The 26603-nt window shown below is 39.5% G+C and overlaps 1 protein-coding gene, 1 long non-coding RNA gene and 1 pseudogene across 5 annotated transcripts in view; 1 reads left to right on the plus strand and 2 right to left on the minus strand.

Annotated features, from left to right (window-relative positions):
* Nucleotides 1–1618: 1618 nt before the first annotated feature.
* Nucleotides 1619–3437, minus strand: LOC149113466 (uncharacterized; annotated as a pseudogene).
* Nucleotides 3438–9962: 6525 nt separating this feature from the next.
* The window catches only part of LOC110051304 (alpha-1,6-mannosyl-glycoprotein 4-beta-N-acetylglucosaminyltransferase-like), a 28910-nt gene continuing 12269 nt past the window's right edge, over nt 9963–26603 (plus strand). For 2 of the 4 annotated variants that reach the window (XM_089288333.1, XM_089288336.1), the window contains exons 1-2: nt 9963–11346; nt 11718–11921. Coding sequence is in view for 1 of the 4 variants with exons in the window: in XM_089288336.1 (XP_089144462.1) it covers nt 11304–11346; nt 11718–11921 (247 nt within the window). In the remaining 3 variants the exon portion in view is untranslated. Of the gene's footprint in view, nt 11351–11717; nt 11922–16411; nt 16729–26603 lie in introns of those variants that run through there. The other 2 variants (XM_089288334.1, XM_089288335.1) reach the window with 2 other exon arrangements.
* LOC110051331 (uncharacterized) lies at nt 18066–20493 on the minus strand. Its single transcript, XR_002296926.2, has 3 exons — nt 20200–20493; nt 19254–19331; nt 18066–18298 (listed from the first exon to the last, which is right to left on the minus strand). It is a non-coding gene; the product is annotated as an uncharacterized LOC110051331 (long non-coding RNA).

Genomic DNA, 26603 nt, shown 5'->3' on the forward strand with positions numbered 1-26603 from the left:
ATATGCTGACGACACCGCGGTTTTCGTGCGAGACCAGGATTCTATCCCAGAACTACTGGTACTTCTAAATAACTTTAAAAATCTCTCTGGCTTAGAAATTAACGCTACAAAAACAGAAGGGATGTGGCTCGGTAGTTGGAAAAACAACCTTGAAACTCCGTTCTGTTTTTGCTGGCCACGAGACCCGATAAAAGCCCTTGGTATTTTTTTCTTATAGGATTTGCGTAAAGCAACGGAGTTAAATTTTATACAGGAAATCCGGAACCTAGAGAAGACTTGAAATGGTTGGAAGAGAAGAAACCTTACGCTTCTTGTTAAGATAAACATCGTTAAAACGTTAGGGCTTTCAAAATTAATTTACAATACGTCTGTACTCGTTATCCCAGAACAATTAATTGAAGAAATCAACTCAATAATTTTTAAATTTATTTGGGATGAGAAGCCCTATAACATCAAGAAATCAACTATTATTGGCGAGAGAAAACATGGAGGACTTAAAATGACTGACTTTAATATCTTGAATAAAGCCTTAGAAGTCGCATGGATACCACGCATAAAATCCGAAAACGTAGTATCCTGGAAAATCATCCCTAACGCAACCCTAGTGAGATATGGAGGATTACACTTCTAGACAAATTTTAACTATGACATTAACACACTACAGGTCGGCAATTTACCACCTTTTATATTGACGTACTAAAAGAATGGCAAATGACTAAAGATTCTATAAGAAGCGAGACCTCACTCTTTTATGAAGAGGTAATTTGGAATAATCAAAAAATATTAATTAATGGTAAACCTGTATTCTACAAAAGTTGGTTAATTTGGCCAAAATATAATACGAATCCAGGATCTCCTTCAAGAGGAGGGTAAATTCCTCTCCTTTAAAAACTTTTGTTATAAGTTTAAACTCAAAACCCCCTTCACCCTCTACTTCGGTCTTATTGATTTCATATCAACTTCTTGGAGGTTAGTATCTGAAAATCCTCCTTCGCGATGCCCAGAAAGTGAAGAGAAAGAAGAAACCATTTCCACCAAATATTTGTACAACTTGCTGTTGAATAAATTCTTCGTACCACCTACTGCTTGAACTAAAATCTTAAAACATGGTTTCACTCCAGAAACCGTCCAAAAAGTGTACGAATTACCTTTCCAGATCAAGTATGACATTAAAATAACAACGTTTCAATGTAAGATTATACACAACATTCTCGCAACTAAAATGTCTCTTTTTAGAGCCAAAATGTCTGACAACGATATATGTGCTCAATGCTTTGCTGATACACACTCCCTAGATCATATGTTCTTACGCTGCTCTTCCGTTATGGCCTTTTGGAAGGCCTTTCAAAACTGATGGACAAATAAAACGAAACAGCAACTAACATTATCAAATGATATGATTTTATACAGTGTTTTCGACAAAACGGAACATAGATACTCTTTGAACTATGCGCTTCTAATTGCAAAATTTTCTATATACTGCAGCTGCCCGCACGACGAAAAGCTCTCTTTCGACAGTTTTCTCATACTTCTAAAAGAAAAATTAAATATACAGAAAGAAATAGCCGTTTAATAGCATTTTAAGTCTATTACTGCTTTCCAAAAATCCACTATACATATTATTTAACATGCATTGATGATGTGTTTTCTTTGTTTTGTTTAACTAAGTAAACTATATAAATAGTGTTTATGTTTTGTCTCTTTTTTTTTTGGTTAGTAATAAAATGCTTACCACCTACGGTGGCCTAGTAAGGACAACTTTACAAACCAGAAAAAACACAAAATACCAAAAAATATCACAATCACTGCAAACTAAATCAAAGATACTACGAATGAAGTCAAACCAGCACTGCCAATGAAAGATCGAATGCACTCCTACAATTAACGCATGCACACTGCCAAAAAATCAAACGCACACTGCAAATGAAAGCAAAACGCACACTGCAAAGAAAAGTGGATTGTACGCTACAAATGAGAGCAAAATCAACCCCCAAATCAAGTAAAAAAATCTCATAGCAAAAAAAGCTGAACGTACACTGCAAATGAAAGCAAAATCAACACTGCAAACAAAAGTTGACCGCACGCCGCAAATGCAAGAGAAATAAACTATGCGCCCGCATTTTAACGAGAAGGCCTGAGACCTAGTAGTAAGGGAGTACATCATATCGAGAACACCGGAAACAGTGGCATGCTTTGACTTCCTGATCCAGTGACTGTTCCAATATTCCTTTACCTTATCCAGATCATACTGGAGCAGATCAGCGAAACAAAACCAAATAGCCTGTTTATGCAAGTAACTGGTCAGATCGAGAATATCCGATTCATGAAGGTCTTGAAAGAAGTCGATCCACCAACTTGAACGTTGTTTCCTGTAATGTGACTATTGACATTCAATACATTCCTAGTGCTCGATACATAGCTGTGAGACTTCGATCCTGTATATTCTTCCAATCCTTCAGTCCTCAAATAGCACGGTATTCCGGCAACCAGACACGCACTGGGCATCCGTGTACTGCTTTGACATGTTTGACGAAATAGCTTGCTACACACTTTGGAGTTTTGTTCGATCGTTGGACCTCAAGCCAAATAATGTTTCGGCTAAAGCCGTCTACACAGCCGTGAATGGAAAAGCCAAACGGCTTTAGTTTATCGTAACCGTCCATGTGCCAGCAGAAGTTGGGTCCAGGTGACACACGGCATCCTGCGCTGAAGGTAACGGCTCCTTCTGTGTTCCACTCCCCTAGGATCGACCTCCTTTAATAATGACTCCACTAATCGCCGAGGAACATTAATATGGTGTCTAAGACGCAAGACATGCCACATAGTCCTGTAGCCATTAAGGCTATCAGGACCAGTACATATTTCTTGTCAAATGAGATCTGTACGGGTCCGCAAATGATCCCGAACCGCAAATGATCCCCAAATTGGACCGCAAATGATCCCGGACCGGAAATGATCCCCGATAGGGACCGCAAATGATCCCGACTAAAAAATAACGAATGGCATGGATGGTGGGATGGTGTGGATAGGGAATTGGCGTACGTGAATATCGATCTTTTTATTAAAGCCATCTTATAATTATAATGGCTTACAACTTGCTTTTTTTTTCATACTTTCGACTAAATTTTGTTGCTAACTACAATGTTATGAATATCACCACTCAATCATCAAAACACGACTTGGCTTGCATTTCTTTGCAATTCTCAGTAAAATTATGATCAGTGCAACATACGCTACATATCCTCCTTTGTTAAACATTGATGTTTCGGTGTTATAGTCAAATCACATTTTATCAGCCATTAACGCTTCTCGTCATAAGTTTTAAACTAATATCTAACCATGAAGTAACGGTTAAGGAAGACGCTGTCACCTGAGTAGACCCACAAGCCTACAACGCTTTATCACTCTGTAAAACACCTAGTGTGTAGCACTGGAAATTTGAACAAATTTGTTTTGTAATTTTTCCTTGGTCGTATTTTGGTTTTAATTCCTCGGAAATGACAACTTGAGTATTCTAAGAAGCCAAAATTCCAAGCTGTAGTTATGAAGTTCAGCTTCATGACCAAGCAAAGCCAAGGCTTGCACTTCGTTTTGACAAGTTAGCTGTTTGATAGATGTTTGATACTATCGCCACCGGGATTTCGAGAATGTTTACAAGTACGTGTTTTTCTAAGACTTCTAATTCAATAGATCGTCTTCACGTAACGTGTTTTTATCCTCATCGGGCATAAGAGGCGGTATATTTATATCTGTTTACAATTAGCGTGCTTCGTTTGGAAACCAGAGCATTTTGAATTTCAGGGTTATGGAGGTTGCGTGACACAAGGCTACGATCGAGTTTGTTGAAAAATATATACTTATCTCATGATTTTGAGCCTTTTTAGAAGTTAGAGCATTGGGAAAAGTGCTTATCTAAAGGCTTGTTTGTTTAGTACTGATAATCAGTCAACTGGAAAGCCAAAGTAAGTTCCAGATGTTTACACTATATTCCGGCCGCCATATTGGTGTACCACGGATGTATACCAACATGACGTTTTCCTACTGGGCTCTGTAAATTTCTGGGAAACATTTACGACGAATTTCTGAAGTTTGGGGAAACGCACAGGCCTAAAACTTGGAGAAGTGTCTTATTTAGTTATCTTCTATAGCGTACATCACAATTTCTTAGCTTTTCCATTGGTTGGTTTTCGATTTTTTTTTTTTTTTTTTTTTTTTTTTTTCTATTGTGTGACGGTGAAAACGATCTGAACCGTTCGAAGAACAAAACAGCAACTGTGGAATATTTTTTTGTAAAATGATAAAACATGTTTTTTAGTTAATAATTTTTGCACATGTTCTCACCTTCCTCTGATATAAATCCATGCCAGTCCTTACTTTTTGATCGGGATCATTTGCGGTCCAATATGGGGATCATTTCCGGTCCGGGATCATTTGCGGTCCTGGGATCATTTGCGGACCCGTACAGATCCCTGACGGCACGGTGAGATGAAATTCAAAAACACCACCTGCCCTTCGGGCAAGCTGTAATTTCATCCTACTAGCCCAAACCTCTGAGGAGCTAGCCCGAAATTATTTTATTAATAAGGATAATCAAATCAATTTAATATGCAAAAATCATGTTAATTAATAAACGGAGCTTATATGAACTAATTCTCTTTGATTTCCCTTTTGAATTAAACCTCATACAATAAAACATTTAGAACCGTCGCTTAATGTGTAGGCTCGATTTCCGCCGCTTTCTCGAGTCCGGTCTACGTTCCTCCCCGAGAAGAGACGGCTGGACGCGTGAGCGGCAAAGCATGTCTGTGACGCAACTTCATAATGTAATTCTTGCGGCGCTTCAGGTGGCCGGAAATGTCATCTAATGACAATCATAGGCAGCCACACATGACGCCTACGGCTCGTAAAATTTGTGGCGTTTTCGCCACTTCTTTTAAATTTGGCCCTCCAACCTATTTTGTTTCACATTATTGTTGCGGAAGGGCTTTACATGTTGTGTTCTATAGAAGAGGGTTTTTTTTTTTTTTTCTTTTTTAAAGTAGAGCAGAGCTGTTTGACTATGCTGTAGCAACTGTCATGTCAAAGGTCACACATATGTTGGTGTAAATGGTGTTGACACCATGTTTATGTTTTTCTTGTTCGGTTTGCTTTGGCTCATTTAAAAATTTAATTTTGTCTGGCTTCGCCAGAGACTGGTGTTGCTTCTCTTCAAGAAGACTAAGGTACACATCAATTTGACTGGGTGTTTTGTTTCTTGAAATCGATGTTTGCGTTTATCCCTCCTTTTGTTTACTTTGTTCGTTATCTCATATTCTGGTACCACATGATTCAAATATAGATTCTAACGTATAAGTCTGTTGACTATTTTGCGTGTTATATATGCTACTATGGTTTAGATCAGGCAAGATTTCATCAGTTGACGGTATTTGGTTAAATATCCCACTAATGCGATCGCACTTCATATCGCAACTCCTTTGCTACTGCGATAAAGCTAATGTATGCAGCCTACTCGATTCAGGCAGCAGATTTCTTATAGGTTGAAATTAACAATGCCAAGTCCATGAGTCCAGCCATGAGTTCGGGGGAGGAGCGCGGGCTCTTTTCCCGAACAGCGGCCGGTAATCGAACCTAAATCGGACTCTGCTCAAACAAGAACGTACTGGGCCATGATCTGGTGGCACAGCCGGTAGAAACTCACGTTAACAACCGTAAAACTTCCTCACATTTCTCCAAATTGTTCCCTTTTCTTTTCTTTTGTCTGCCATGTTGAATTTTTACGCGGGTTACCGCTGTACACTTGTTCCCAGACTCCCGTTCCCCTTCGCCCTTCCCCCTTCCCCCTTCTCCCTTCCCCCTTCCCCCTTCCCCTTCTCCCTTCCCCCTTCTCCCTTCCCCCTTCCCCCTTCCCCCTTCCCCCTTCCCCCTTCCCCCTTCCCCCTTCCCCCTTCTCCCTTCCCCCTTCCCCCTTCCCCCTTCCCCCTTCCCCCTTCCCCCTTCCCCCTTCCCCCTGCCCCCTGCCCCCTGCCCCCTTCCCCCTTCCCTCTTCCCCGTTCCCTGTTCCCCGTTCCTCGTTCCCCGTTCCCCGTTCCTCGTTCTCCATTTCTTGTTACCAGTCTTAGTAACATCCTTTGAAAAGCTCTTGCGCCACAATCATTTCCCAAAGAAATTTTTACAGGAATCTGTAGACCATCCTTCTGCGATTCAACCACCAGAAGTTTAATCCATTTGAAGGTTTCGCACATGGTGAAAATCAATTATTTTTACTAAGTACTTTTAAGTGAATGAAATACATGTCTTCGAAATTTAATTATTTTGCACCCAACAAAAACCGCAACATTCCCTAAAATCAATCCAGTACACAATTAAACATTGCACAAAAATATTTGAGTGTTTTAAATACGGAAGAATGATGTGGTTTTGCATGCGAGGCTCTCAAACTTGTTTAATAAAATGGTGCGTCAAATGACGGTTTAACGGAATTTGGTAATTTGCATATTTCTTTGAAATAAAAGGATACTTTGCCAAGAAAACTATCCAGTAGTTTTTGTCATGCCCTTGCCTATCTACCGTAAAAATATGAGCGAATCGAGTTTTCGACCCTTGCCGAGTTATTTTCCATATTTATGGACAAGACTCTTAGGCCCGGTCCAAACGCCGCAAACTTGATTAAGGGGGTATGGTACCCTAAAATATGGCGATGTTCATGAAAAATTCAATTTCTTGGAAATACAAGACTTAAGACCCTTGAGGACTTGTCAAAAACATTTTGAAACGATCTTGCCGAAGTTCCTTCCAGATGAGTGTGAAATTTAAGGAAAGTACACAGTGGTATAAGTTTTTTCACGCAGCAACGGCCATAGCAACGACTGTTTACTATAAGAACGTGACCAAAAATATAGATTATTTTTAACTTTTATGAACGAAACTATTTAAAAAAAACTTTTACGACATGCACAACTCGATTGGTATAATTATTTGTGAAAAGCTTTGCCTCAAATTGCCATCACAGGCTCATTCATTTCCCTTATGACAAGGAATATTTCTCACAACTGCGGTAACTTTTTACAAAATAGAACAACCATTGCACCCCCTCCCCCGAGATCCAATCTGCACCCCCCCCCCCACTATTTGTGGCTCGTTAAATGCTTAATACTTCTCAAAAGTTTACTTTTGTACCGACTGACTTCGCGCCAACATTTCTACTTTGCAAGGTTTTAAAGTAGAATTTCTGAAACTTGGGCTCATCAAAGACCAATAGTGTCGTGATGATATAAACCAAAAAATCGTAACATTTTAAGGTCTGTCACGTGACATGAGATGATTTGTCCACTGGGTGTGGTAAAAAATAAGGTTATTTCCAAATAAAGCTGTAAAAAGCACTGAAAATAAGAGTTAACTGTCAAAACTTAGGTTCATTGCACAGAGCAAAACAGAAACTTGCATAATATGCTTATTTGACAGTCAAATTTTGTTTTGTATAAGAGCAGGAAGTGTTGGCGTCAATACTGTAAAACACTACTTCAAAAGGCTGTGGCTGGTTTCCATAGCAACCATTTTGAGTAAAACTCTAGAAATTTAATTTCTCTTTTTGAGTGCACAACTTTTTGGTCCATATTGAGGGTACCATACCACCTTCAGTTCGACTTTAGAGCGACTTTGGAGCGACGGCTGGTTCAAACGGCGTACTTGCGTCGAACTTAATTCGGGAAGCCGGTGGTAACAATTTTCGACGAGAAAATATGCGTTCTGAATTCACGATTTCTGTCCAAATAGAAAAGCTGTGACTGGTTTAGTGTTTGTATTTAGACAGGTTTTCTTCCGGTTAAATCGACTTGTTAAAGGGAAATCTAATATGCTGGGCTATTATCACGAAGACAAAGCAAAAAATGAATTTGCGCTAAAGAAACTCGCTTATACAGTCCCGTTTCTCATAAATCGAAGACATACTGGTATTTTGTTGTCTTTATTTTTAGCGACGACTCTGAGCTTCATGCATGACTGGTTACGCCACTTAATTTTGAGCCAATCATGAGTCCCGTTATATCAAAAATACATTACAGTAATTTATGCATTAGGTTCGACACATGAGGAGAACGCCGTATGAATCAGCTGCCGCTCCAACGTCGTATTGTGCGACAGACCCTGTCGAATTTAATGTTGTTTGCCGCACCAAACCTAACCTGCCGAACCAAACTGATCCAAACGCCGCTCTTTTGCTGTACTTAAGTCATCAGTTAGGTTCGGTGTCACAGTGATTTGGGTATCCCCGTGTTTTGGGTACCCCCGTGCCCAAATCCCTAGTGTTTTGGGTATCCCCAGTAGGGATACCCAGAACACTGAAAGCGTTAAATACCACAGACTGGGGCGAGTGAAATCATCCATAATTCTGCTCAAAAGCCATTTATATTCTTACGAAGCTTTCTCTCAATAAACAAAAGCTTTCTTAATCTTCATATAAACACATAACGTAGCTGAAAATAGTCGCAATTTATAACAGACTGTCTGATCCGAGTCCGCATTTATAAGGACATACAAAACCAGATTCACGCGCCAAAGTTCGCTGTATGAACTTGGGTATCCCCAGTGGGGATACCCAAATCACTAGGGATTTGGGTATGGGGCTGCATTCAAAGCTATTAATTTGCGCCAAACGCTCACGTAAATTTGTAAAAAGATGCTGTGAATATCCTTTGTTCAGAAGTGAATAACTCGTTGCGTGACTTTTCAATTGACACCAACGTGGTATCGTTTGAAAGTTTACCGTCTTATTAGTCCATCTCAACGGCTTCTACACCCATCTCAACGCCATTACTATCGAAAAATTTCACCCGAACATCGTCCTTTCATAACACACACACTTGTACTGGCTTTTCCGGAAGTGAATAACTCGTCGCGTGACTTTTCAATTGACACCAACTTGGTATCATTTTAAAGCTTACAGTATTGTAAGTCCATCTCAACGGCTTCTACACCCATCTCAACGCAATTACTATCGAAAAATTTCATCCGAACATCGTGCTTTCATAACACACACACTTGTACTGGCTTTTCCGGAAGAGAATAACTCGTCACGTGACTTTTCAATTGACAACAAATTGGTATCATTTTAAAGCTTACCGTATTGTAAGTCCATCTCAACGGCTTCTACACCCATCTCAACGCAATTACTATCGAAAAATTTCACCCGAACATCGTGCTTTAATAACACACACACTTGCACTGGCTTTTCCGGAAGTGAATAACTCGTCACGTGACTTTCAATTGACAGCAACTTGGTATCATTTCAAAGCTTACCGTATTGTAAGTCCATCTCAACGGCTTCTACACCCATCTCAACGCAATTACTATCGAAAAATTTCACCCGAACATCGTGCTTTAATATAACATACACACTTGTGCTGGCTTTTCTCGAAGTGAATAACTCGTCACCTGACTTTTCAATTGACACCAATTTTTTTTCATTTTAAAGCTTACCGACTTATTATTCCATCTCAACGGCTTCTACACCCATCTCAACCCAATTAATTTTTAAAAGAAAAGCACATGATCTTTCCAGGCATATTTAAGATTTCCATCGCATGGCTTGTTGAGTTTCAAGACAAAATGGCGACCGTACTAATTAGCGGTATCCACGTTGCTGTTTGTAATCAGCCGGTATTAGTGGAAATAGCGTGAGATGGTGATTACGAAACTTGGGAAAAGAACATTATCATCAACGACCATCAACCGTCGGCTTTCAGCTGACAGGAGCGAACGATTGATGCCACCGCCGCCCTAAATCAGTTGTTTACCTTGCCATTTGACCGACGATTGTTATCATACAGACATTCCCATTGCCAACATCGCTATCGAGTTATTCACTTCGAGAAAAGCCAGCACAAGTGTGCATATTATATTAAAGCACGATGTTCGGGTGCAATTTTTCGATAGTAATTGCGTTGAGATGGGTGTAGAAGCCGGCAGGTATATTTTGCAGGGTGCAGGGTGCAGGTTGCAGGTTGAAATGTAATTATAACTGGAAAACCGCTGGCACTTGAAAGAACGTACAGTTGGTAGAATTACCGTGACTGTTACATGATGCTGTTTACAGTCGCTCAGAAAGGTGGCTTCCACCTAAGTGCCAAACCGGCCGAAGCGATGGGAGGAGAGTATATTTCAATGATTTTAAGCCTGCAATTAATTATTGTTTTTGAAGAAACATCTGAAATATCATCTGAAATATCTGCTGAATTTGGTTTCTTCCCTGTGAGTACCAAAATGAAAGCACACTGAGCTTGCGCTAGTATATTCCGTCGGTTAAAATCTTATATTATTTCATTTCTTTATTTATTTGCTTCATTTGTGATGGCAATCTTCTGTTGTTGAGGGAAGACCCGAGCCAAATCTGGAATCGATGGAAACATCTGTGGAGCAGCCACCCAGATGACTTTGAAGAGATTTCACTGGTCTCAGCGCGTCGATCGATAAGTACTTATAGCGGATCGATCGTGTTTTCGATGGACATGAGAACATCGCCCAAACCAAGTGCGATCACAAACATGTTGGGAAGCGTACGAAGTCTCTGGTTTCTGTACACGGCGTAACAAGTTAGAAGATTGCCAAAGAAGGCCTAAATATTAATAACAGCGTGTTTTCACTACGTGAAAGAGGCGAACTACTTTATGTAAGAACCCCTGACGAGTATATAGGTTATTAATTATTTTTAGTGCCAGTGGTTTTTCAGTTATAATTAAATTTCAACCTGCAACCTGCACCCTGCACCCTGCAAAATATACCTGCCGTGTAGAAGCCGTTGAGATGGACTTACAATACGGTAAGCTTTGAAATGATACCAAGTTGCTGTTAATTGAAAAGTCACGTGACGAGTTATTCACTTCCGGAAGAGCCAGTACAAGTGTGTATGTTATAAAAGCACGATGTTCGGGTGAAATTTTTCGATAGTAATTGCGTTGAGATGGGTGTAGAAGCCGTTGAGATGGACTAATAAGACGGTAAGCTTTCAGACGATACCACGTTGGTGTCAATTGAAAAGTCACGCAACGAGTTATTCACTTCTGAACAAAGGATATTTACAGCATCTTTTTACAAATTTACGTGAGCGTTTGGCGCAAATTAATAGCTTTGAATGCAGCTAGAAATTGTTTTTGCGCAATTGTTAAAGATATTTAAATGATTTTGTGTTCTAATTTCCACTACTGAATTTTAAATCGAATTGGCAGACAGTTTCAGCCGGTCGAATTGGCCGATGGCGAATTGGCAGTGAATTGGCAGACAACTTCAGCTTGGTCATCTGCGGCGCATGAATGGAGCGGCGTTTGGAACGGGCCTTAACTATCACATTGTACTGTAAGTAAGTAGTGTGCTGTAATATTACTATTTTCTCTTTTTAGTTTGTTTATTTTTTTTCCTATGTATATTGTGTTTGTAAATTAATTAAAAGAAAAGAAAAAATCATAGGCTTGTCACCTGCTCTTCAAACGCCCTCGTGAGTCCTAATTATACTACAACAGCCAGGCTTTCGTCACAACCGGGCATCTGTCATTATATTCTTCTTGTATTCAGCCTCCTAAACATGGAAATGCCTCTGGCGTCTAGCTCACGTTCAGTGTGGATCCCTAGAAAACACTGCAAAAATGCCCGTGCTGAAAGCCTATTTCCATGTGTCGCAGTGTTGCAATTAATATTCCTGTTCATTTAGATTTTCTTCTCCGTTGCAGTTCAAGAGCACCAACCAATTCTAAGTATGCGTTGCAGACTTAAGCACAAGTCTGTTTTAAAGTTTGCCTTTATGATCTTCACGGTTTTCGCCATCGGGGTTCTCTTTGTAAACGAGTTCATTCCATTGCCACTGAATCATCGGGATCAAGAGGATGGACTGCCAAATATCGTGACGGAAACCTCGAAATGGAATCGGTTTCTAGGTGAGTAAACTAAATGTTCCATAAAACTAGACATACATACATACATACACTCTTTACTCAAGACGCAATTTCAAATTAATCTTCTCAAGTTGAGCGGCGACGTGAACCCGAATCCTGGTCCGACTTGCTCTAAACAGCACAATTCTACAGGACAGCAAAAGCCCACTCGTCTTCTAACGTTTTATGCTAATGCACGAAGCATCGTCAACAAAACAAGCAAACTAGAATTAGACGTCGCCGCTTCGCGCCACGATATCATCGTTCTGACTGAAACTCATCTGGACAGCTCAATTTCTGATGGGGAAATCTTCCCTAATAATTACACGATTTTTAGACGAGACAGAAGGCTCAATGGGCGTAAAGGCGGTGGGATATTGATCGTCATGCGGGACAATATCAAAGCAATTCCTAATGACACTTCACAGTACGACTCAGAATTTATCTTCGTCGATGTTTTATTCTCTCACAACCGTAAAGTTACATTGGGTGTCTTTTATCGACCACCCAACAACGAGATTAAGCCCATAGAAGACCTGCAGGCTTTTTTACAAGAGCTCTCGACGAACGAATTGATTCTTCTTGGTGATTTCAATCTTCCGGAGATTGATTGGTCGAACAACAGAGTTTTACGGCAATCCGATGTCTACATACTTCTGATGGACGTTGTTCAAGATAATTTCCTGACTCAACTAACAAATGAACCTACACGCTCTAAGAGCGTTTACTCGGGCTTCCTACCGCAATATCAAATCGTACTTTACATGTAAGCTTATTGAAAACAATAAATGCAAATAAAAGAATCAGGAAATTTTAACGCAAGAGTCAAAAGGCCCGTTCCAAACGCCGCTTCATTCACGCGCCGAACCTAATTGATGAGTGAAGTACGGCAGAAGAGCGGCGTTTGAATTGGTTTGGTTCGGCAGGTTAGGTTTGGTGCGGCAAACAACATTAAATTCGGCTTACGGTACTTTGCGAAACGAAACGAAACGAAACGAAACGGTACTTTGCGAAATGGTACTTTGCGAAACGAAAATATTGTAAAAATATTGAATGGGGCAAATAAACATTGATTGCAAAACAGGTATAAGTCGACCCAGGTTTGCGTGATGCCTGACAGGAAATGAAGAGTCTTTTCTAATTTAAGCATGAAGTTATCCATAGAATAGAACAGTCGGCGTGGCATTTTAGTTGGGAAATTTGCGTAAACGGTAAGCAGCTGGAAAGCAGCTGGAAAACACCTGGACACCTGGAAAACGAAACGCAAACCACTCGAAAATGCGTATAATCTTTGCAAAGAATTTCAAATTTCTTATAAACACTACTAGAAATATGCTTTAGTGACGTGTAGCAAAAATTTATATTAGCGTCACAATATAGAATGCAAGTAAGCAACATGTTCACGGTGAATTTCATATTTTGTCCCTCAAAAACAAATTCATGGAGACTTAAAAGCATATCTTGCAATAGAAATGAGCCTAAACAATGCATCAACACATGGCAAATTACAGAGGTGTCAAACTCAACGAGTCGACATGCAGGTAACTATGGAGTTCCATCCCCGCCAAAAATCAAAGTTGATCACAACATTCAACTTGACAGTCTAACAATTAACTTGGCAAACATCAACATCATAATTTCACACTTCAACTTTGTACTTTGTATCACAATCATTGAAACTTTGGACATCAACTTTCAAAGTGACAGTTCAACGTTCAACTTCATATTAACATGTCAACAATGATCTTGACATATGGGCTGTCAGCGAAAGATGAAGTTTGAATCTCCAAGTCGAATGTTGAGTCACCAAAGGCGCACCAATCCCGCCAAAATTCAACTTGAGAATTCGACTTTCAAGTTGATAGTTCAACATGAAATGTTACGTGTTAATATCCGTGTTTAGCGATGAACATTGCTATTGTTGGTGACGTAGATGTGTTCACAATGACGTAATGCTCAATTTCGCAAAGTTGGTTTCAACCTGGTTCCCAGGGTCCTCTCTCTTCCTCCCTCGAGAAAGTACCCTGGTTGCGGCTTGTCACGTGTCTACGTATGCCAACCAAAGCCGCACAGAGGGTGGGTCCTCAACTTAAATTTAGTTAACACTGTCTAGGGAGGTGAATGTTGCGCTGCTATACAGACGTTATTTATTTTGAAAGTGAAGCAAGTTGTTTGTCAGAGATCCTGCCTGACCAATGCTTCGTCGCCGGCTATGATCTGAACTTCTATGAGTATGAAATGCTAATTGAGAGAGAACTTTGCTTATTTTTCAGTGCTTTTTTAAAAACCGTCGACAACCTGCCTCGGATTAGTTTAATCAGTTTTTCACAGCAAAAGAATTAAGTAAACGTCATATTATCGATGGGATGCATTCAGCCAAATGAGAAGCTAGTTTCTTGACCGAAAATTGGACTTACCGCTAAAACAGTTTTAAAACGAAGGCAGTTGGATTATGCGAACGCGCGACCGATGTCGCCGTTGTCAAGTTCTTCATAAAATTTCTCACAGCAAGAGAACCGAATGACCGTCAAACTGTCGATTGGATGAATTCAATCAAATTCAAAGCTAGTCTCTTGGCCCAACACTGGACGTATCAAACTCTACACGAAGGCATCGATGTCTCTGTTGTGATTTTGCCGATCGAAAAATATAAGCTGCTATATCAAGTTATTAGTATTCAGCACTCAGTCGTTGTTGATGTCAAGTTTTTCGTAATTTGTTTTCGCCGCAAGAAGATGGAATGACCGTCAAACTGTCGATGAGAGTAATTCAGTGAAATTCAAAACTACCTTTGTAGGCGAGCATACGAGGTATTTAACTCTAAACGAATGAGTACATACCTACGTAGTGATTTTGCCGAATGAAAAATGAAATTAAATTCATCGCGCGGTTCATTTATTGTTGTGGTCGTCATTTCCAAGTTCTTTGTCAATTTATTTTCACCACTACAAATTCCAAAGACCGTCCAACTATCGATGGGATAATTCAGCCAAATGCAGGGCTAATCTTTAAGCCGAACTTTGATGCATTGAACTCCAAAATCGAATGTGCCAATGCCTTCGCTGTGAGTTCGGCCGAGGTTACAAATTCCACTCCCTGTTGGGCTCGTAGGTGAGCTCAGTGGAGAAAAACTTTAACTGTCCTGCCCCTCCCCCCCCCCCCCCCCCAAACCATTTTTCTGGAATCTGCAAAAATCTAGCAGACACGTGACCAGCCGCAACCAGGGTACTTTATCGAGGGAGGAAGAGAGAGGACCCTGGGAACGAGGTTAAAACCAACTTTGCGAAATTGAACATTACGTCATTGTGAACATATTTACGCCATCGGCAATAGCAATGTTCATCGCTAAACACGGACATTGACACGTAACATTTTATGTTGAATTATCAACTTGAAAGTCGAATTCTCAAGTTGAATTTTGGCGGGATTGGTGCGCCTTTGGTGACTCAACATTCGACTTGGAGATTCAAACTTCATCTTTCGCTGACAGCCCATATGTCAAGATCATTGTTGACATGTTAATATGAATGTTGATGGATAAAGTTGAACGTTGAACTGTCACTTTGAAAGTTGATGTTCAAAGTTTCAATGATTGTGATACAAAGTACAAAGTTGAAGTGTGAAATATGATGTTGATGTTTGCCAAGTTAATTGTTAGACTGTCAAGTTGAATGTTGTGATCAACTTTGATTTTTGGCGGGGATGGAACTCCATAATTTTACACTGAGTCATTTCTATTTTAAGCATGAAGCATGAATAGCGCATTTTCTTTGAAGTGCTGGAATTATCTTCGCAGAATTCAACATTCATAGTCCAGCGGGTCCCCTCCGTGGAAATTCTAGAATAATTTCAGATTGCCGGGCCGTGCGAGCCATTACCAATTCGGATTATAGGGCACATTCTACTCCTTTACTCTCCAAATTAGGAATTTCAGACATTTATCAAATCAACACGTTTCAAACAGCTAAATTTATGTACTATTATCATAACAACCTGTTGCCTCCATTGTTTTTCAACTTGTTTTTTACAAACAGTCAAATTCATGGCTATAGCACCGGAACAGCCATAATTATTGCGCGCATCATTGCCGGACTAATCTAAAAAATTCATAATTCTTTTACCAAGGTCCAAAGATCTGGAATTCCCTTCCTGTTACAATTACTTCATTGTCAAGTTTTCCCTTTTATTAAAGAAAAAACTGCAAGAGTTTTTAGTAAAATAATTACTGAACTGGCAAAGCCGCACACTGTTGCACTATCTATGTAACCGTATTGTTACGTACGAGGTGGCCTCAACTAAAAGCCTGGTGGTTTCTAGAGGTCACCTTGCCTCGCATTAAAATATTTATAAATACTGTACATTAAGTAAAAAGGCAAAATAAACAGAATGAATGATGAATGTAGTATTTTATAAACACTTCCCAGCTGCCGGGTATCTAGACACAATATTTTTTATGAATTAAAAGCCCCAGAAGGTAGTGGCAATCAGTGGACTTGGACAAAAGACTTTTGAGAAACGTCACGCGTCACGCAGTTCAATATGTTGTAATCATCAGATTTTAGTCTTTGATTGACAGTTTTTCCTTATTTGGAGTTAGCATGCGGTCGGAAGTTTTGTGGTAGTCGAAGAAGCAGTTTTTGGCTTAAGATAAAAAAGCGAAAACCGTCGATGTAAAGTGAAGTTTTGGGATTAAACCGTTGCCGGACCCGTACGTTTATTTGCCGTGGTTTATCATTGTCACATTTTGGCGACCACGACGGGAGGAAACCGGGAAACTAAGTGGAGATTTACCGTACGTTAGCACCTAGTGGTAAGTTTGAATTTTATCAGTGTTTACTCCGTTGTTGTCGCTCAACTTGCGGGTTAAGATGTCCGATGTAGAAAATCCTGACGCCGATGATGCTCTGAGAACCAAACAGACCTAAAAAAAGACGATGAACCGAAACTGGAGAAAGAGAAAGCATTCATGAAGCTGAAACGACAACAGCGCCCGCGAAAATCCGAGATGACCAAAATTCGCCATCACATCGGCAGGTATATTTTGCAGGGCGCAGGTTGCAGGTTGCAGGTTGAAATTTAATTATAACTGGAAAACCGCTGGCACTAAAAATAATTAATAACCGATATACTCGTCAGGGGTTCTTACATAAAGTAGTTCGCCTCTTTCGCATAGTGAACACACGATTGATCCGCTATAAGTACTTATCAATCGACACGCTGAGACCAAATCAAAGGCATGAAAGGCCATTTTTACTCACCTGTGAACGCCTTTGTTTTAAGGGTTAAAGGTGATCCTTTGATATGCCTTTGTGCACTGTCAAAGGTGGGTCAAAAGTGTAATCAAATTTGTCTCCGATTCAAGTCAAAGGTTTGCAAAAGACGTGTTCGAAGATGCTTGTGACGCAGGCCAAAGGTTTGTCAAAGGTGCTCTGCGCGTTCCACGCTCGCGCGTCTCGCCCGAACTTCTCGCTCGCGCTCCTCTTTCGCGCTTTGCGACCGTTGATCACATCTCGCGCGATCCACATCTTATATGCTTTTTTCTGCTTGCTACACTAGCTTTGTAGCTCAGCATACGAAAGATGCAATCATATCCGTACTCTTGTTTTATGTCTGACAAGTTTTGAAGAATGTATGAGCTTTAATAAGGTTATTTTTGTTCCAAACTATTGACGAATGTTAACGGAAAAGCGGCCTGGAAAGATCATTGCACCTAATTTTAAGAAAATAAATATGTTCAACTTCATTTCAGTTTTAATTTTTTTTCCCGTTTTTCTCAAGAGTAAATACCTTCAAGTACCTTACATAAATTTTTTGGGCTTCAGGTTTCAAAAAGGCACGTTACAGACTTGGTTTCAAACTACACGTAATGCGACTGATCATAAGGAAAACATTGTTCTATCTATCGTGAAAACAACAGTCAACAAATCTTCCATGGTATAAAGCGCATTTATCTAACATTGAAGTACTATGGCTAAATTCTCAGTTCCTTAAATTTACGAGACCAGACTAGACAATAAAGAGGATAAACGCAAAATTTCGGGAAAGATATGGCAAACTTTGCACAAAAGTCAACTAGTGTAAAAGCGTCCTTTTCAGATGGCACGCACGGTCCGTTGCATGGAACTCCTAATGTTTTGGCAATTCTCCTTTTCTGCTGCTTGCACTTGCTAATTCTTGCATTATAAGTGGAATGGAATACAGTGTTTTCCACTTCTTTCTCATCAAAGTGGTTAAACTGCCTTTTTGGGGTCAATGCCAACTGAATCCCCATGCTTTCTAGGGAAGACACATTTTAACAAAGTCTAAGGCGTTGACGATATTAATCAATGCATCTTCACTGGATAAGTCCATCCTGTCAACCATTGCTTGTCCGCATTTGTCTAAACAGATGCAAACAAACAAAACGTTGGAAATGAATATTAAGGGTGAATCTTGGCATTCTATTCCTTAAAGTTAACCTATGGTTTTTGCTAATATCACATAATAAAACGTGACCAATCAGATCATTACTCCTCCTCCAAATAGTTTGTGCTTCCGTCAATAGCAAATATGTATTTAATTTTACCGCAGATTTGGAATTTTAATCTTAAACTCAGTCCACTAACAAAAGAACGGTGAAAATAGTCTTGTCTGTCGTCCATAAACATATTTTCGCTCACGTGGTTGGTCTAAACGCATCACGTGACCGAATATGCCCAGGGTAAAACTGAGCAAAATATGAGTATTATTCCTCATTTTCAAAAGATCCAGCGTGTTGCACAATATACTTGACTGAGGATAATTAACACTATAGCTCCATATTTTGACTCTAAAAATCTGTAAGGATATATGTCTTTGGCATTATGTGCTCCTCAAAGCTCACGGTTTTCCTTGAACTTTGCTCTAAGAAAACTGTTTGCTTCTGGGAACTGGTACTGTCTGTGGACAAATATTTTCATCAGAGTGCATCACACTTTTAAGAGAAACGCGTGAGTCAAGCATAGAAGAGGGGACTCAATTGGTATCCTTTTTTTGTATTTCTCTCCATTCTACTCAGAGATTTGGTCACACAGGTATGTCATTAAGAGCCAGTTTAACAAGCTAATTTCACCGGCTGAACAAGGGCTTATCCCCAGCTAGAATTTCATAAGAGAACAAAGACTTGGGGTCATTTTAAAAGTGCACAGCTTGGCACAAATAAACAAAAAGCCTAACGCCAGTTTACCAGTCCATCTGTCTGCCTGTCGCTTACAGACATCTCACAACAAAGATCTTTTATGGTTGCAAAATAGCAATTAATCTAAAAAACCAACAAATCTGACATAAACTGTGACAAGAAATGAGAAATACACACACCTTTGGGAATATTGCTGTTCCTGTGTAATTTCCACGGATCTCTTCATGATCAGTAGTGTTATCTTTTTCTTTATTTTCCTTGTAGATCATGTGAAAAGGAGCATATAAACATATCAAAATAATTGCACATTTGATTAGTAAACAGTTAGCAACTACTTGTACACTTTTTTTCCACTGAAAAAAATTCCTAAAATTAAATAATTTAAGATGAGACATGCCTGCATGGAATCGCATAGCTGTTGCATTCATTGAAACAAAATTCCAGTCCAAGATGATGAATACAACCACTATAATTCCCAGCAGCCGCATCTCATGGAGGGGAATGGCCATTATCCAGTGAAAATTTGCCAACAAAATTTTAAAGTGAGTAAAAGCAAATAAAGGTCTTTGTCAATTTACTTTTACTAAGTTATTATCAAATCCTCTACGCCTTAAATTCTCTACTGATCCCATCAATAGTTATGAATTAATCAAATTATTAATTTTGTTTGAAAAAATTTGGTTTGGAAACCTGATGGCTAAATCAAAACAGTTGATATTGCAGACAACCACTCAAAATTTAGATTCAAAACGTAGCTTTTACCAATCAAAAACCAACATTTCCTGAGACTGGGTTGCAACATTCTGCAACTTTGATTCATTTACCAAAACGATTCCCATCCCTTGCATGTTTTCAATAACATTTTAATTTCTTAATTCTCGTCCAGATGAGCCGGTTGATGTATTTGTCCCATAAGAAAGACAACATTTCCTCACTCAATGTCCTTAAAGGAACCAAAAAGAAACAACTTTTTTTCACAGAGTGAGACTATAATAAAAATGACCAATTAAAATAACAGTAATAAATTATAGCCAGGTTTTTTAAATCTATATATATACTTTCTTTGCTGGAAAAAGTTGTTAATATAGAAATACTAACAAATGAATATTTCAGCCTTTTGCTTACCAAAATGTTGTGATGACTTTGCAGACTTTGGAGCACTGCAACTGCATCTGAGTTGACTATGAACTACAGCGTTGTATATTGTATCCTCTCCCAATTTATTCTGTTTATATCTTCAGTTCTTCTAGAATGGTTAGCTGAAGGATAAAAACAAAATTCATGAGCAAATTTCCGCTAGTCCGTTTTTAATTGGCATTTAATTGTCTACTGCTCAAAAGACCAAGACATGAAACTCTAAAACTATTGGTACTGTCCAGAGAGGTCACATAATAATATTATTATGAGGTTAGCTTTTTAATTTGCAACTAATGGCAAGTTTGATTTTTATCAAACATTGCAACAATTTCACCCACTAAAGATAAGCTGGATTATGTGTACTAAAGACATCCATGGTCGAGTGCCAATCGATACCCTTGATCGATACTCTCAATCGACACCTCGGTTGACACTCAATCTACATTTCTATTACTCAGTTTTGCAAATGTCACAGGGTAGGTGCATTTGATCACCTGGTATGACACCATTCTTAGCCCAGGAGACAGTTCAAAATGTCAAATGCCTGGCAGGTTCAGTGGAGAGGGGGGGGGAGGGGCGGTGGCTAGGAGATAGTGGAGTTCCAAATGACTGGTCCATAAGCCTGATACAACAAATATCAAAACATATTTTTACTACATTTGCTACTGATCTTGCAATCTATTGTCATCACAGTGGTCAAAATTTGTTGTGGACTCACTCGGTTGTGTTTCATGAGTCCATAACATTTTGACCACTGTGATGATGCGTATCATTGTCAATAAGAGTACAGACCACGCTAAACCACATTCGATTTGTTAAATTCACACCAGTGAAGTCATTTATCAACATCAATGAACAAACATCATCATAATTTCAACTGTGGCAACAAACAGAGCTTTTTTCAATAGAATGGTAACTAGAGACAAAAGCAGAAACTTATCCATTGATTAAATTTTCAGAGTCAACAACCCTTTCAATGGTATAATTGATATAATAATTAAGTCAGGTCGAGATGGTTTGTCATGCATGGCTGACTGAGTTTTTCAGAGTTTTTCCTTCAACGCAAATTTCCTTGATATTTACATGAACTTTCTTTCAAGGGAATTGTTTAAGCTCCGAAATTACCAGAGGCATTGTGCACAACAATTTATACGTCGATAGAGTTAAGTTTAAGCTTAATTATTAAGTTACGTTTATTTCAAGGAATGATCATGCTAAAATCTATGCTATGACAGACACTTCAATTTAAGGTAATTCCTCTGAAATAAAAGTGACCATAGATTTTTGTTCAAACTTTGTCCACTGAATATTTGTCATATGATAACTTCAATTTTGAAATAAAAAAGGGGGGTGCCCATGCTCATTAAAGAGTAGTGAGGCATTGAAAATGCCCCATTTTGGCATTATTTAATGCTTATTATAAAAACGCATTCCCAGTAATTGTAAAGTCTTTGTGAGCCCAGACTCATAAGAACACGCATTAAACTACAGTCAATACATTGTGTCGGACACAAATAAACATTTGAAGTTTGATTCAGACAGAAAGCTAAAGCCTTGATTAAAAATTTGAACTAAATTTCCTGACGTGGATACCGACTGCGAAATAGAAAAGACCACAGTGTATCTGCTATTTTTCTTATTTATTCAATTTTCAGCAATAGAAATTAGATCAGCCTTTTCTCACGCAAAGCTTATGATTAGTTGATTACAATGACTGGGAAAAAAAATTGGGGTGCCCGTGCTCGTTGGTGAGCTAGAGCCATTTTTCAACTGACAGAGCTCAATATCAAGGCAAATCCGTCATGTTTTCAATATGCGCGTGCACAAGCGCGCGAGGAATGGCCTTAATGCACAAGACTTGACTGAGTAAGCAAAAAAAATATCTGTGTCAACTTTTGTAAATAAGTATATGTGAATTGAAAATAAAGTCTTGTCTTTTCTTAACGACGAGCTTTTCCGATCAACTGTGATTTAGTCAAGTGCAATTAATCTTCGACCAAAATGTTTTCGCTGAGGTCTGTCCTGCTATGAATATACGCAATTCATAGCGGCGTCGACAAAACCTGGATCGGATCACGGATCGGATCACGGACCGGATCACGGACCGGATCACGGATCGGACCACGGATCGGATCACGGATCGGATCACGGATCGGATCACAGAAAAAAAAAAAGTTTTAAAGAAAAAAAAATCAAAAACTAAAATCAAACCGTTTATAAGATAATGATAAATAAAAAATAAAAGTGGAAAACTAAAATATGTTAAATGAAAATAAGAATCCCGAATTTGACGCAATGACATGTTAATTACAGAGAATGACAAGAGGTCATTTAAAAAGCCACATAAGCGCCTAATTTACGACGAATTTAAATTGTAATGAACAGGCAGATGTAGTTATATTTGAACGTTAGTTGGCTCGAAGCTTGCGTGAACCTCCCATTCTCGTTTTTGAAATTGTTATCAGTGGCTAATTCTCAGCTACATTTTCGTGTCAGATGTGAGCGTTACAGTTGGCGTTACAGTTAAATGAGAAAACTTACGTACGAAAGCTTAAGGACATGACTTGTTTTGAAGGAGCTACGTCACGATTTGCACATCTTGAAAAAACTAGCCTAGTTTTTCAAGTTCGTCATTTGCAATCCCCGTTAACCTTTGCCATCCTTGACGATCCTCATTCCGTTTTGATTTGTTCTTGCCTCTTAAGTGTTTTCTATCCTAGAACACGATCATTTTAAGGTTTTATTCTATTTAAAGGCAACTCTTTACGACCCTAAAAATAACTCTAAAACTCGTGACGTAACTCCTAAAATGTTGTTTATTCTCGGGTTGCGTTATCGTTCACACTATCGATGTCATTCCTAGAATTTTTTGTAAAACAGCTATATTTCCTTGAAATACAAATGGTTTGTTTCGTTTTATTCCAGTGCGAAATATCGTATTCCAAACTCACATCTTGTAAAAGTATAGACTTGTCTCAAAAACGGAAATTGTTTGAAATCATCAGGTGTTTAATTTTTTAGTGTTTTTAGTTTTTGTGTTTCTATTCATACGTTCGTCCTATTATTACCATGCTGACTCGTTTTATGACAGTTTGATGCAAGTGAATACACGAAATATCATTTATCTGAACTGCGGAGAAAGATATAAAGACATGATTGATCATCGCAATCAAAACCCAACAGCCTGAAAAAAATCCATCTGTGACCAGCTCCCAGTTGGCTTGATATTATAAAAGAATAAAGGAATATCACACCTGAATTAAATAAAACTTTCTGCTCACAGTAGTCACTCTACTGCAATTTGCTCAACAAAATTTTGAATTTTTTTCCTTGATCCGATCCGTGATCCGGTCCGTGATCCGATCCGTGATCCGATCCGTGATCCGATCCGTGATCCGGTCCGTGATCCGATCCGTGATCCGGTCCGGTCCGATCCAGGTTTTGTCGACGCCGCAATTCAGAGCTCTTTATTCCTTTATGTAGCCATTGCTGCGTTTAATTTACTTTTTCAACCCCGTTATTCTCTGAACATTGAAAACAAATGAACGAAATTCAAAGACTTACCTTTCCTGGTCCAAAAGACAATGAAAATTTCACCAGAGCCGCCGTAATGAAGCCAAATGAAGAAAAATGTCTACTTTCCTCACAGCCGACTTCGTAGACCTTTAGTCTCTCTCTGATTGACCAGAAAAATGAGGGAAGCCGCTGGCAGCCGCGTTTTTCCCGCTGTTTTGAGCTGTTTTCTTGTGTCACCTCCAGGTCAAGTGAAAACTTTTTTACTAAAAAAATACACATTGGCAAGAAAGAAGAAAGCAAGCTTTCATTTAATCGTTAAAGCAGAAAAAAAAAACGAAAACGCAGGCTATTAGGGCGTTAAAAGAGGAGTCGCATGATATGGCCATATTTGACCTCGTCTTTGACATGACATGACGTAGGATCAAAGTTGTACAAAGCCATGGCGCCTTTGAACGCCTTTGACATAAGAGATCAAAGGTATGCAAAGCCGTGGTGTCTTTGAACGCCTTTGACATAAGAGATCCAAGGTATGCAAAGCCGTGGTGTCTTTGAACGCCTTTGACATAAGAGATCAAAGGTATGCAAAGCCGTGGTGTCTTTGAACGCCTTTGACATAAGAGATCAAAGGTATGCAAAGCCGTGGTGTCTTTGAACGCCTTTAATGCGAGTCAAAACTTTAGTCAAAGTTATTGACATGTTTGACCTCGCCTTTGACAGGGATCAAATGTATAGCAAATCCATAAGATATTTGATTCCTCCTTTGACGTGGGTCATAGGTGGAGTCAAAGTTAAGATCACATTTGCCCTCGTCTGTCATGGATCAAACGTATCGGCAAAGCCATTACGTTTTTGACACACGTTTGACGCACGTCAAAGTTTGGATCAAAGCTATGATCATATTTGACCTCGACTTTGATCACGATCAAATTTAGAGTAAATCCAATTTTTCGTGCCGTGATAGGACTCCACGTGCGAATTTTTATTTTAGCTTGCCATTTATGTATGCAAATTAGGACTATTTAAACGCTACGGTTTCCTAGCGCGCCAATCCTTTCAACGTTTTCTATAGTTTCAAGTTAATATTGTTGCGGAATCTATACTCTACCTAGCTTCACCGTCATCGCTACAGTCAGGAAACATTTGTAAGTCTTTATATTCTATCCTGTATTTTTCTTATCGCTTGGCTCTTCACATGTATTTTTATTTATTTTTCTAGTCGAACCTCGCTCGATCTTTCAATACTCAACGGGCTCCTTGAGTCTCTTCAACAGAGCGTGAGTTCGAAATCTCTAGGCGTAGCGTCAGCAAGAACTGTAAGCTACACTTCCCTTAACAACAGAAGATTGCCATCACAAATGAAGCAAATGAATAAAGAAATGAAATAATATAAGATTTTAACCGACAGAATATACTAGCACAAGCTCAGTGTGCTTTCATTTTGGTACTCACAGGGAAGAAACCAAATTCAGCAGATATTTTAGATGATATTTCAGATGTTTCTTCAAAAACAATAATTCTTTGCAGGCTTAAAATCATAGGAATATACTTCTCCCATCGCTTCGGCGGGTTTGGTACTTAGGTGGAAGCCACCTTTCTGAGCGATTGTAAACAGCTTCATCTAACAGTCACGGTAAGTCTACCTCCTGTACGTTTCTTTTAAGTGCCAGCGGTTTTCCAGTTATATTTAAATTTCAATCTGCAACCTGCAACCTGCAACCTGCAACCTGCAACCTGCAAAATATACCTGCTCCATCACATGGAGAAGCTTTGTATCACACCCAAGGATGTAGTTGCCATTGAGAAAGATATCAAGCAACTTTGGTCGCTTCTGGAAGCCACGCTGGAAATTATGGACGAACTGTGTATTGTTTATTTGCAAAAAGGAGAAGAAAAGAACCAACAGGCGGCGATGGAAGAAGCACAATCGCTCGAATCGGAAATTCAGGCCGCAATCGAAGAAGCCCACGAGGCCGTAAAATCCCAAGCTCAAATTTCTGCCGGGACTTCTAAATTCACCGATCGTTTCGCAGAATCCGCCCAATCCGACTTCGTCTCCACCGCCTCCTCAAAGCAATCATAGCGATCAAGTAGAGGCAGGAATTTCACAGAGCTCGCCAATCGGCTTGCCAACCGGTTCCCCCGCAAATCATCGCCTGAAGTCATTAAAAGTACCGTCGTATGGTAGAGACAAGACGAAATTTGGAGAGTTTTGATGGATTCTTGAAAGTCTGGTGGACCAATCTAAAGAGCCAATAAATCTTAGAATAGCGAGGTTAGAGCAATGCTTGTTTTTCAGCGCACTGGAGTCCATCCGAGGGCTTGGAGTTTCTGAACCATAATACGAAGAGGCCAAAGAAATCTTGATAGCCAAGTTCGGCGCTCAGCGGCGGCAACTGCGGGTCTACATGGATCAGCTGGAGAAAATGCCCCAACTGAGGAATAATGACGTTCAAGGATTTGAAAAATTTGCAGATTTGGTCAAAATAAATGTGGTTAAACTTAAGGCTGAGGAACGCAATGGAGAACTAGGCGAAGGAACGTTACATAGTTTATTAGAGAAGAAACTCGTAGAAGCTCGAGTGCAAGGGTACAGCCGTTGGCTACAGGAACAGGGCCAGGAACGATCTGTGCTAAGCTTAAAGGATTGCTCAAGGAGGAGGTACGATTTCGAGTTGAAGCAATGGAGATAACTCATGGCTTGACTGTAACAGAGAAAGCAGATGGATGGCAACCTTGAAACAAGAATTCCAATCGGCGCAAGTCCCGAAATTTTCGCGTAGGATCAGAATGGTTTAACCCGAACCCGGAGACCGCCTGGCTCAGGCCAGTTAAATCGCAAGCCACCGTGTGTGTGTTGCGGCTCCCTGCATAGTGGA

This window comes from Orbicella faveolata, unplaced genomic scaffold (assembly GCF_042242905.1).
Source record: "Orbicella faveolata isolate gen_17 unplaced genomic scaffold, um_ofav_v1 contig_15, whole genome shotgun sequence".
NCBI classification, from domain to species: Eukaryota; Metazoa; Cnidaria; class Anthozoa; order Scleractinia; family Merulinidae; genus Orbicella; species Orbicella faveolata.